The 12,239-nt window shown below is 34.1% G+C and overlaps 1 protein-coding gene across 1 annotated transcript in view; it reads left to right on the plus strand.

Annotated features, from left to right (window-relative positions):
* The window catches only part of PIBF1 (progesterone immunomodulatory binding factor 1), a 119,596-nt gene that overhangs the window by 25,505 nt on the left and 81,852 nt on the right, over window positions 1–12,239 (plus strand). Inside the window, exons 8-9 of the mRNA XM_009700467.1 lie at window positions 4,327–4,452; window positions 8,515–8,613. Coding sequence (XP_009698769.1) covers window positions 4,327–4,452; window positions 8,515–8,613 — 225 coding nt within the window. The remainder of the gene's footprint in view (window positions 1–4,326; window positions 4,453–8,514; window positions 8,614–12,239) is intronic.

The following is a 12,239-nucleotide window of genomic DNA, read 5'->3' on the forward strand; positions in this document are numbered from 1 at the left end:
CCCCAAATGATGTTTATGAAAAACAAGAGTATTTGAAAGACAATCTAAACCATTATTGCAGCATAAAATATATTTAATTTTCACAAATGTTTAAAATAGGACATAGTATATTTTGTATCAGCTATTAGAGCTATCAGTCTTTCATATTTCAACTTTGAATATAAATTCTCTAAGTATAGCCTTGAGAAATAGATTAATCATTGTATGCTAGCCACAATGGTAAATAGTGTCAAATCCATACGCCATTTGAATTGGTATAGATATATGTATGGGATATTGAACAGGAAACTACACTATTCAGCTACATGTCTTGCTACATATGTAATGCTATACTACAAAATTTTATAGAAGATCTCAAGCTGGAAGGGAGCCATGAGGACCATCAAGTTCAACTCTCCGCTCCTTGCAGGACTACTTAAAACTAAATAATATGACTAAGAGCGTTGTTCAATTTCAAACCACGTTTAGATTTTTCTTATTCAAAATTCAAGGTTATCCAGCTCATGTTATTTCTCTACGTCTCGATGCTAAAAATATTTGAATATAAATCCCAAAATGACATCAAATATTTGGCTGTATGTACTTCATTAACGAACATAAACCCATTTTTTGGTTAATTAAAAAAAAACCCACCTGTGGATTGAATGAATAAGCTTAGAGTATGAAGTAGGTTCAGCTTCTCTTCAGCTGCTTCCTTCTGTTTGAATCAAGAAGATGGAACTGCAAACAGCATCTATAAATCTTGTGTCCTGGTATAACTAGGACGAAGTGGGCTAATATGACTCTCCTGTAAATCAACTAAAAGACAAACTGTTATTTAAATGGAAATAGAAGAGCACTCTACTGAAATTATCAGCTATGGAGTTCCAGCCCATATCAGAAGTGTTTTTAATACTATTTTTCCTTTCAATGCAGTCACTTAAACTTTTTTAAAATTTGTTTTACATATGTACATCACAGAACTATGTTCACCTGAAACTCTTGATAAATTTTTAAGACTTGCTTTTAAATGGGATTTTAAAAAATCACATAGGTCTGAGCAGTCTTCTAGAAATATTCCTGTAAGCAGTGACTTTTATAGCTAGATTTCAATTTCCAGAAAACCACTGTGAAATTCTTCTCCTGTAATAATGATGTAGAGGTACTTTTACAGAGCTATCTCCATTTGAGGAACCCAGAAAGAGACTTATGTAGCTTGCCTCTACCACAGTTTGGGATACTGTGCAAGCCTGCTTCACTGTCCTCTGGAATATCAGAGATCTCTGTCTCTTGCATTTTGATACCAACTAAAGAGAACTTCTGTGACACTTACTTTGCCTTTAGAGATTACTTTAGTCATTACTGTCATTGGGATTCTGTACTGTTATCAAATCTCTGTCTTGACATCATTGATATTGGTGACTCTCTTCGTTATGCTAATTTTCATAGGACAGATATTAACTGTGATGAATAATGCAGGTATGTCTGCTCTCCTCTCGTGACCGTTACTGTCTTTTGCAGGGACAGTATAGCACAGCAGACAGTGTAGTGTATTGAGCAGCATATGTAGGACTGCACTGCAGCTCGGGCAGCCTAGGTTTTGTCCAAGGTTCTGCTGCTGATGTGCTGATGAACTTTGAATAAGTCATTTCGTAATGTAAAAATGTAATGTAAAATGTAAAAATGTTAATGTAAGATTTCTTTTGTAAAATGGGGGTAATAGTATCCTTTGGTAAAGTGTTTTAAAATGTGCATGTCATCTGCAATATTGCAGAAGCTGTCCCTTCTTTACATTTTCCCACACATGTACATGCTTCCTATGCTTCTTCTCAGACTGTGTCTCATAGTGGTGATTCCTGTCTATTCAGCAATTTTTACCATCCATCTCTCAGGCCAAATATCTACAGTATTAGGTTTCTTACAGAGAGCTCTACAGAATCCTATTTATTTGTTAGCTAAATTAAAGAGGTACAAAAGTGGAGCAGGAGAAAACTGTACCAACTAATGGACATTCTGCAGTTCTCAGTGCTACCTGAAGGTGACATCAGTTTGGGTAATAAGCTTCTATTTGCTACCTTTTGAAGAATTTGAGGCTTTTTAATACTTGCTTGGATTCTGGATCTCTTTTGGTTGCTATAGTTCAGGAATGAAGATGATGAAAACAAATCTAATTATCTATTTTTAGCAATAAAGAAAAATTCACCTTCTGGTCACAGTCAGAACTGCTGGCTTTGGCATACTGTAGTTAGAAAATTAGACTAGGAAACTGAGGGATTAACCTGCCAAATTTTAAAAAAGACACCCTTCAAAATAGGTTGAGATTGTGGCAAGGTGAATGGCAGCAGCTCATAGCTGTAGTTCTTGGGAATCTCTATGTAAGCACAGACCAACAAAAAATATTTCCCTTTATATGTTTAATCTTAAAACACAATCCATAGTTGCATTGAGATGCTCAGGTCATGTTTATTTTATTCACAGTATAAAGCCTTATGAATAATAGGCCTGTAAAGAAGCTCATTGAAGGCTGAAAAAGACAAAACAACTTGATAAGGCAAAAACATTTTTCATTACTGCTTAAGCAAAAGATCGTAACAGCAGGTTGGGAATAAAAATCGCAAATGATGGTCCTTTGCTTCCACAGCAACTCAGTTGATGTTTATTAAAAGGCATTGGCAGGACAGTCAAGCTACATACTTGGAATAAGGCCTTTACTATACTATTTGTTTATTTTAGTCATCATAAAGATAAGCATCACTTTGAACTGTCTTCTGGTGACATCACTGTGGGTGTTCAAGACTTTTCCAGATTCTTCTAATTTTTTCAGTGAACCTTCCTGAGTTTTAGCAGTCTTGCCATGGGAGGGAAGGTGTAATTTCTGCAATGACAGAAATCTTTTTTTGGCAAGTAGTAATGGTAATAGCAAATTGTCTGAGTACCAAGAAAATGGTAATGCTTGTTGATTCTGCACATAAGAATTGTATCCTGAGATCCTGATCTTCAGCATTCTTTTTTTTTTCCCCTGCATATTGAGTCATACAACACATAAAGAACACAAAAATTTTCTAATGGGGACCTTGCATTCCAGTACAGTGTGGTGTGGGGGTTTTTTTTGTTTGTTTGTTTTCTGTTTTGTTTGTTTGTTTTGCTATAAACTGCTTCATTGTATCAAAGATCTTCATAAAGTATTTTGCTGTAGTGTGGCACACAAGGAGAGAAGATAAATTTACTTGTACCTTGAAGGGTCAACTGAAATTCAAGTGTCTCAATAAAAAGAAAACAGGAAAACCTGGACAGCAAGCATTTTGACATTTAAACATTGTGGGGCTTTTAGTTAATGTGAAGGAGTTTTTGACCAGGTCAAGTACCAATTTCTAAAAATTATGGACTATCACAAAATTGGAAATCAGAAGAAATCTAAAACCTTTTACAGTTGTAAATGCACATTTTATCATAAAGATGCTTTTATTTCCAAACTTGTAATTTCTACCGGTTGCTTTATTGCTGATTGATTGTTCTTGAACATTAACTAGATGCTATAAAATTTTAGCTTTCTTTAGCTGTTAAGTACTTGCAACATAAGCCTTTTTTTGTAGTTTTGTAAGAGAAATTCTTTATGGGATTCCCTACAATCTGTCATGGGCTTCCAAAGTTACAAAAAGATGTCAATATGACTCTGAAATGAAATTCTTTTATCATGGAATATTCTGATATCTGCTGCTTTAAAACTTAAGTATGTATTTTAAATAATTTATATGTCACATTGACAGGATAAATTCCCGAATCTTGGGTTTTTTTGAGTTCACAAATCTATGGCATGTAATCTTCAGCGTTTCTTGTGATGTTTTTTCCCCATATAAGATGCAAATACTACACAACAAAGTGTTGTAATAGCATGCCAGTATTTTAAGTTAGCAAGTTAATCAATCCTTATCCAGTGATGAAGAAGCTAGAAAACTTTGGAAAGCAAGGAATTAATTTTTTTTTTAAGTGGTTAATTAATATAAACACTCATGTAGAGGCTGACAAAGAATTTCTGGAAGAATGTTAAGTATAATGTTGCATGATTAATCAATGTCAAATTGCTTTAAAAAAATTAAACAGTATGCAGAAAGCTTTTATTTTTTCCCAGTTATATTATTAATTCCTGATTGATTTTCACTCAGTTTACATAACAACATAAGCTAATATGTATTCCAAGCAATTTGGGAGGAAGATGAGTAAGAATTAAAATAAAATGTAAAATCAAGAAATACTCTGTTCTACTTGTACAGTTGTGCTTGAAGTTTTGATATTTTGGCCAGTGCAATTGATTTTAAATTCCCATGTTGTGTATTTGTTTATTTACAGAGATCACTATAAAACAGAATATGAAAAGAGACTGCATGAAGAGTTGGAACAAATAAAGTTGAAAACAAATCAAGAAATTGAGCAACTAAGAAGCACTTCAAAAGAGATGTATGAACGTGAAAACAGGTAGATAAGATGCAGGCAATAAACTAAATAGGGCAAAAATGACCAAGTACTGTTTGTGCTTAGGTATAATCCTAGTTGACTGGCTCTCGGAAAGGTGATCAAAGTGTGACAATTTAAGTTTGGTTATGAAACTGATGAGAATCTTGTAAAAACTAAAATGAAATTATACTTGTACAGTAAATATATAGTGTTATATTTATAATTAAATGATGGACATCCAACATTGTCAATGAAAAGTATTATTAAGCCACGTTCTAGATAAACATTAATTGTTTGAAGTTTGTTCAGATATATAGTGTTAGTTAATTAATACAAAATGTGTTGGTTTACCTGTCATGCTATATGGGCAATCTTGAAACTGTGCCAGGAAACCAGAAGAGAAGGTGTTGATACAGAAAGTAAAACAGAAAAAATGAGGGAAACCAGTAAGACTTTCTAAAATAAATCTATTTGGGATTATTTACAGTGTTATGATTCAAAAAAGCATTAATTTCCTGTAAATTATTATAAAATCCTGTTTTTAAGAAAATTCTAGTCCTGCAGAGACCTGCATATTGAATTTTGTATGTGTCGTCTTGCTGAATTCCATGGAATTACATGCAGAGTTAGGCACATACAAGCCATATAGACTTTAGGGATCTCAGGATTTGGACTTTTGGCACTGGATTTCTTTTTGAGCTTGGGTGTTTTGGGTTTTTTTGTCCCTTTTATTCCTTTAAAATGGAAGGAGTGCTTAATAATTCATTATAACTTCATTGTAGATGTCCTGGAAGTGTCTTGTGTGGAGAAGGAAATGACTGTAGTAAAAAGATATTTGTGGCATCAGCATGTGTTCCTCTAATAGGTAGTTTTGTTACTGCTCAGAGAGTGAAAAAAGGACGTGACTCCTGCTGTCTCTCTTCCAGTCAACTGAAAGGTTCTAATTAAAAAAGAATTAGATCATTGTGTAGTTTTGCAAGTGTGAGTAAAATATATACACACATACATCCACACCACTTCCTGTATGCAAATCTATTTTGAATTACAAAGTATGAATTTAAGCCTCCACTGTTTGTGGAGATTTGACAAGGGTCTGTATATCACTGAGAAAGCTACTGAAAGATATTTCATTTGTATCTGGAATGAATTTACAGAAGTTTTGTTCCTCATTTTGAAATAATTATTTCTGAAATGTAAATCCCTTAGATTTTACTTCATATTTTGCAAAAAGAGAATTTTTAGTGTATACTCTTTCTATAAAATACTAAAAAATTCCACCGTAGGACAGTGCTTCCCAGATTGAGGTGCCCCTCAATGGCGAGAAAAGTAGATCCCCAAATTGTGAGCAAAGCAGTTTGCAATGAATTTGTGTGATATGATGAGATGCTGATTGTGGCTGAAATTAAAGCTAAGAAGCTGATTTCAACTTCAGCCTGAAAGCATGGAATGGTATTACAGCCACGCTAATCTAGTATTCAGTTACTCTTACTCCTTAGCACTTTGCCAAGCCTGATGGGCCTGATGTTTCCCTTGAATTTGTTGGCACTTATTTTACACTTGGATGTGTCAGTTCAAGAAGCTAAAATGGGGGGGGGGCACGTATGACACCAATAAAAAGGTGATGCTTTCATTCTTAATTTATTTGGGATCAATTTCACTTGTTTGATTTTATTAAGCATTGGTTATATTTGCGTTAGCAAGCACAAGTGAATTCACAGTGAATGTCTGCATGAGCTTTGACTTTGGATTAGCTGTAGCCTGTTCCCATAGATGAAACACAGTTTAGTAGTTTTGAGCATGTTAGTTGCATTCCCTGAGCACATCTTCTGACTTGGTTCAGTCTGACTGGAATCCAGTTTGTGCACTCTGGAAGAGCTTAGGGATATGAACTGAAGTGCAATAAATGGCAGTTGCTGAGAGGTTTATTTCAAAAGCTAATATAGATGCCCTTGTGCTTCTGCTTCCCTTCCCCTGCCCTCATCCCACCTTTTTTTTCCCATACCTGTTCATGAATCTGTAGGTAGTATTTCTATCCCGTTTTAGAAGGGTACTTTCACTTGTATGATAGGCTTGCTAGATACTGGATAGTCCATATGGCTTGTATGTGCAGCCATCAGATAGGTGCTTTACCTCTTCTGCAATCACACAATCTGAGAACTAGCAGCTCTGTTGAAAATATTTCAAGTTACATCACATCTGTGATTGTCATCTTGTTGGTTGAGTAGTACCTCACTTGTGTCCTTTTTCCTTCTATTATGTTTTCAATTGATTAGCTCTTCAGTTAAGAAAAATAGTTCATTCTCTAAACGAGTTGCTGTATATATCCTAGCATTTAATTTTTACCTTCTTTATTTAACTTTTCTTTAACTTCTGTTACTCTAGCCTTAAGGATACAACATTGCGCTCCTGCTCTGAGACATAATATGCTTAACTTTAATGCTGTTAACAAAATTAATTACTGTGTTCTTATATTTTGGTATGAGTCAGTTTTAAAGAATCTACTCTCCAGATCAGCCCCTGAATTTCATCAGTAAATTTTGTAGCCCAGTAACTCAACTTTTAAATAAAATTTTGTTATCTTTCTCTCATAGCCAGTTAACTGTTACATTGTTCTGACGTTGATTCTTCAGAAGTAACTATTTCCTATTCATATGAATTAGTTTGAGTTCAGAAAAGTACTTTTGGTAATGTTTTCTTAGTCTAGAAAAGTCTTTAATCCAAAAATTATATACCTTTAGTGTGGCTAAAATGACCTAGGACAACATTTACATAGGCGTAATAATTTTCCGTTTATCTCTGTATCTTGGCTTTTCTCTTTTCTTCGAAATTTGCCTAAGAATATAATTTCACTTTGCTTTAAGTCCGAAAGTTCCTATGGGGGATGGGGAAAGAAACAACTTCAGTGGGAAGAGCTTGGTTGCATCTACGTTAAAGGTTTAGTTCAGATGAAGAATGTGGTTTTGAAGTGAAATCCTGTTGGCATTGCTGCTCGCCATATTTTTGCTTGCCTCACAGTTTGTGCTTGGATTTACGATATTGTGCTCGCATTTGTAGCACGTGAACAGGGTTCCTTTTAGATGAAATGAAGTTGAAAGGAGTCTCTAAGATCATCTAATATATTCCAAATGCTAATGAGTGTTCAAGTCACCGGAGCAAACCAGGAGTAAAGTAAAATCCTCAAAACCAATCATGATGTAGGTGTCTGGTCCTCAGCAACCACTGTTTGCTCTGCAAATTGGCTGTTAACTGTGTTGCACTAAGTAATGGAAACACTGCTTAGTGCTTGTAAGCTATACTTCCACTTAGTACAGTTCATTGCAATGTTATGCTACAGGCAGACTACAGATTAACAGACTATTAATACCTGTATAATTTTTTAACACAAGTACTATATGTAGTATTCTTCATATCATACTATTCTTATTTGTGTCAGTGAAATAACAATGAGGTAGTTAGCAAGTCTTGACTGATTTTTGATTAAAAAATTGAAAAAATATAGATTGATTACAATAAAATATTTGTGTTATTTTATGGTTTTGTGCAGACCAAAAATTATGCCAGCAATAGAAGCCAGAAAGATGCACCAATGATATACAAAAACCTATACATTGGACTAACTAGCCAATTAGTTGTATGTAGAAGTAGGATTTCTATGCCTAGCTAATCTTTTCCTGCTCTGTCATAAAAGTTGTGAATCATCTCAGCTAGGAGGACAGCATTCCCCTAGTTATTAGTGAAGTACCAAGCAAAATTATTGGAATTTATTTAATTCCTACAAACAAATAAGTAATTTATAGCTCTAGCATTCTAGAATTATTAATGTATTTCTGCATATAAATAGGTGGTTTGATCATTGGTTTTAGAATTTCAGAACTGGAAACTTTGGTAGTGTATGTGAAAGTAATCTGAAGTAAATCTGAAGCCTCTGTAGTGAATAAGGCATACAGGCAGACAGACCCCTCTATCAGTCTGTGAGAACTGAAGAAGGTAGTATTGAAGTTAAGATCAGTCAGTAGTAATTCATGAAGGAAAACAGTCTTTTTCTTAACAGATTCTTGACAGAATAACTTTTGTTTCCTTCAGAAATTTGAGAGAAGCGAGAGATAATGCTGTTACTGAAAAAGAAAGAGCAGTTATGGCTGAAAAGGATGCTTTAAGAAAATATGATCAACTCGTAGAACAGTAAGTATCTTTTAAAATGCATATAAACAAATCTAAAAGTATAACTATATTTATATCTAAGGAGTTTTAGGTAGGAAAAATGACTGCTTTGGCCTTCTGCTTATAAAGAATAAATTGAATTACAAACATTTCATTTAAAGGAAGTTACAGATTTAATTCTAGTAGTATTACAGATTTAATTCTAGTAGTAAATTTTTTTTCCATTACCAGTGCAGTAACAATATGAAAGTTTGATTCTTCTCCTACAGTCCTGTAAAGAAAAGCAAACATAATTGTGCATCTTATAGCAAGAATGTGGATTTCATACTGTAGAGTAGCAGTGGTCAAACTCTGAACCTGTTCTCTTGGTTTTTTTCATTAGTTAAAAGTAGAAAATGATCTTGTGTAATGACTTCAATTAGTAACTTTTGTAAAGTGTGGATAGAGAGCAGTAGTCATGAACAGTTATGCTTGCTACATACTTCTTTTCTTACTGCTGTCTCTTCTCAGTCTTTCATATTCCATGTATAAAATACAGTCTCCATACAAACGTACAATTCTATTCATATAAAGAAGGAAACTATGGTTCATTTTCTACCTGTTTACAAACAGTCTTACTGTCCTGTTCTGCAGTACCTTGTCTTCACTTTTTGTAAATTTAGAATATTAGCTATAATAATTTATGAGGTAACTTAAAACTATGGACAGTAATCAAAGCTGTTCAGGGTAAGTTTGTCATGTGTCCTTAAGTTTGGACTTGATTCATTGTTTAATCCAGGTCTTTTTTCTAAAATGAAAAGGTCAGTTCATTAACCAACTGTACTACTTAGTCATCTACTCAAAGAAAGTACTAGATGTGAACTATTTTTGCTTGGAGTTGTTTTTAATTATGAGTAGTAATCTGTTAAAATGTTAACTTGAGAGTAGGCACAAATTGATTAAACCTTTTAATTTTTATGTATTAACTCCTAAATTGCGGTGGTGATATTACTGAAGAAATAGCATTGCCTAAGGACTGTCATCGCTAACTAGTAGTGTGAAAAAATAGAGATAGTTCTACATTAAATGAGATGGGTCAGAGGACTTAATATCCTCACTGAGTTTCAGAGATCTGACTTCAGATTAATTCTAGTTCAGGCTGAATGGGCCCAAGGGTGCTGAATGCCTTTTAGTGGTTAAAGTCCATTGCAGGTGTTCTTGGATTCTCAAAAAAGAATTCAGTTAGCGAACTCTGAAATGATGGCTCGACAATGCAAATCAAAATGTGGAAATTGAAGCTGGTTAGGTGGGGACAACCAGGAAACTTGGTTCAAAACTGATCTCCTGAGTCAAAATAAAATGCTAATGCAAGTCAACCATGTGTTTCTTTCTGATGAGACTCCTACCTTTCACTGTGGTAAGACTTACTACGACATGGGGAGAGTTCATATCTAACTGGAAGCTCTTCTGGAAAATAGATCTGGCATATGATAATTTGAGTATGCACTTTCTTGTTTTTAATGAAAATACCAACTTTATAATTCTTACTGTATTTATTTTTAAACTTAAGAACCATGGAGAAAATACTTTCCTGTTCTGTGGTATTTCCAGTCATACAATGTGTCATTTTTTTCATATCGTTGCTTTTTTGAGGAGGGAAGTTCCCCTGCAATCAGAAACATAAGATTTTACAATGTGAGATTTAGAAGGGAAAAAAGAAAGTCAGTAATATGCCATTTGTTGTCATCTTCAATACACTCATGCTTCTCTCCTGTAGCTTTTTCTAGTGATAAGCTCTCCAATTAAGTAAAACTCTCCTTTCCTCAATATAAATAAGTTAATAACTTGATTAGTATTGTTTTTTGGAGTTCAAAGAAGCAGGTTATTCCTCAGAAGGTTATGCTTTTCAGAGAAGAAACTTCTGCTTGGGAAAACAGAAACCCTGTATTTCCCTTCTTTAAAATGAAGGTGTCTCTCTTTAAAACTACCTCACTTCTAACCACAGTACAGGTGTCAAGACTGTGACTTTTTCCACATTCCAAATCATCTACCTAAATGAACTGCAAAGTAACAAACTGGCATGATGAGATGGACTAAATGCCTTAACTTAAAAGACCCCAAATTCTGAATTTACTGTGAACTAACGTGTTGCAGTTCTGTGGAACAAAGACATGTTCTAATATTACAAGAAACACCTAAGATAAAAAAGGAATACCTGAGTTGTCCAATTCTATATTTAAGTGATTATAACAGCGAGTTCTGCTTTAGTGAAAACAAGGTGACTCATCGTAGTTACCACTGGTATCATAATCTGTATAAACAAACATGTTTGAAAGCTTCAGAAGTATGTGGAATGTTGACTGGCCTGAATGGTAGTTAAATAAAGCCCTTGGCGAATCTTGTGATCAGAAGTGTAGCTAATACCCAATTTTCTAGTCAAGTGCAGTTATTTTCATTTGTCTTACTGATGTTTGTGATGGCTTTTTGTAAACAGCTGTTTACAAATACCAAGAAAATACCGAAGTGATAATGTTCATGAAGGAGTTATATTGAGAAAAAATCTGCTATTTCAACCTCAAAGTAGATCACTATGATGTCAGGATGTAAGTTTTGTTGCTCTCTTTGCTATAATACAGCTGTAAATTCTGTGTGAGAATCCATGTTTCATTTACCTGTGACAATGAAAAAAACTTAACGGATTTGATATTTTGGATTAAACTGTGGTCAATATCACACATGTTCAAAAAAAATTATGACCAAATGGAAACATTTTCCCTTTGTTTTAAACTGCTGATAATGTGACTGAACCTTTTTCTAATTTTAAAGCTGTACTACCGCAATTGATAGTATCTAGGGATTGAATGAGGAAAGGAATTACAGAATAGCTCCATCATCTACTACATAGTAAAGTGTAGATACTAAATATGTTCCAACTTTTTCTTCTCTTGAATGTTCTGGGAGTGTTATTTTCAAACTATTGACTGTTAATCTGTTACTCACTTCTCCTTGCCAAAAGACCCCAACCCAACAAAACAAAACCAACAGAAAAACAGCACCAAAAAGTAGAATAAATGCATCTTGAGTTTCTATTGGTTTTTTCCTATTGGTTAAATTTTCTAGTTTCATGTAAGGTGCAACATCAAACTGAAATGGTTCCTTTATTCAAAGTAGACACTTAAAGTCTAATATGAGGTGAACTCATATAAGAGCACTTCACCTCAGGAGATGCCAACAAGAGCCATCGCTTGCCTTTGATTGTTCACTTCATTTAGGCCTTAAGGAGTATAATGTCTTTTTCCAGGACTGTACAGCTCAACTCTGTTAGTAGAAACTGGTTTAAAAATTCCAGAATTACTGGGAACACAAGGGAAATCCATAGATGGTGTGATTTTACAAAATCTTATTTTTCTTAGTGACAAAAAAACTCTGTACTCTGTTACAGCTGATTGCTGCTTACATAATGTACTCAGGGTGATTTTTCTTTTCCTGTCTTTGTAATGATAAAATGAGAAGTGTAGAAAAATGAAGAGAAACAAAATAGGTAGACAGTAAACAGACAAAGAATATTGAACAAAATTGTATTATGGCAATACTATTCCTTCAGCTTTGCAGTGGGCACTATTTATAAGGAAACTAAGTTTTAGAAAAGCTATGGGAGGTTTACATTC

This window comes from Cariama cristata, unplaced genomic scaffold, assembly GCF_000690535.1.
Source record: "Cariama cristata isolate BGI_N322 unplaced genomic scaffold, ASM69053v1 scaffold20075, whole genome shotgun sequence".
Lineage (NCBI taxonomy): Eukaryota > Metazoa > Chordata > Aves > Cariamiformes > Cariamidae > Cariama > Cariama cristata.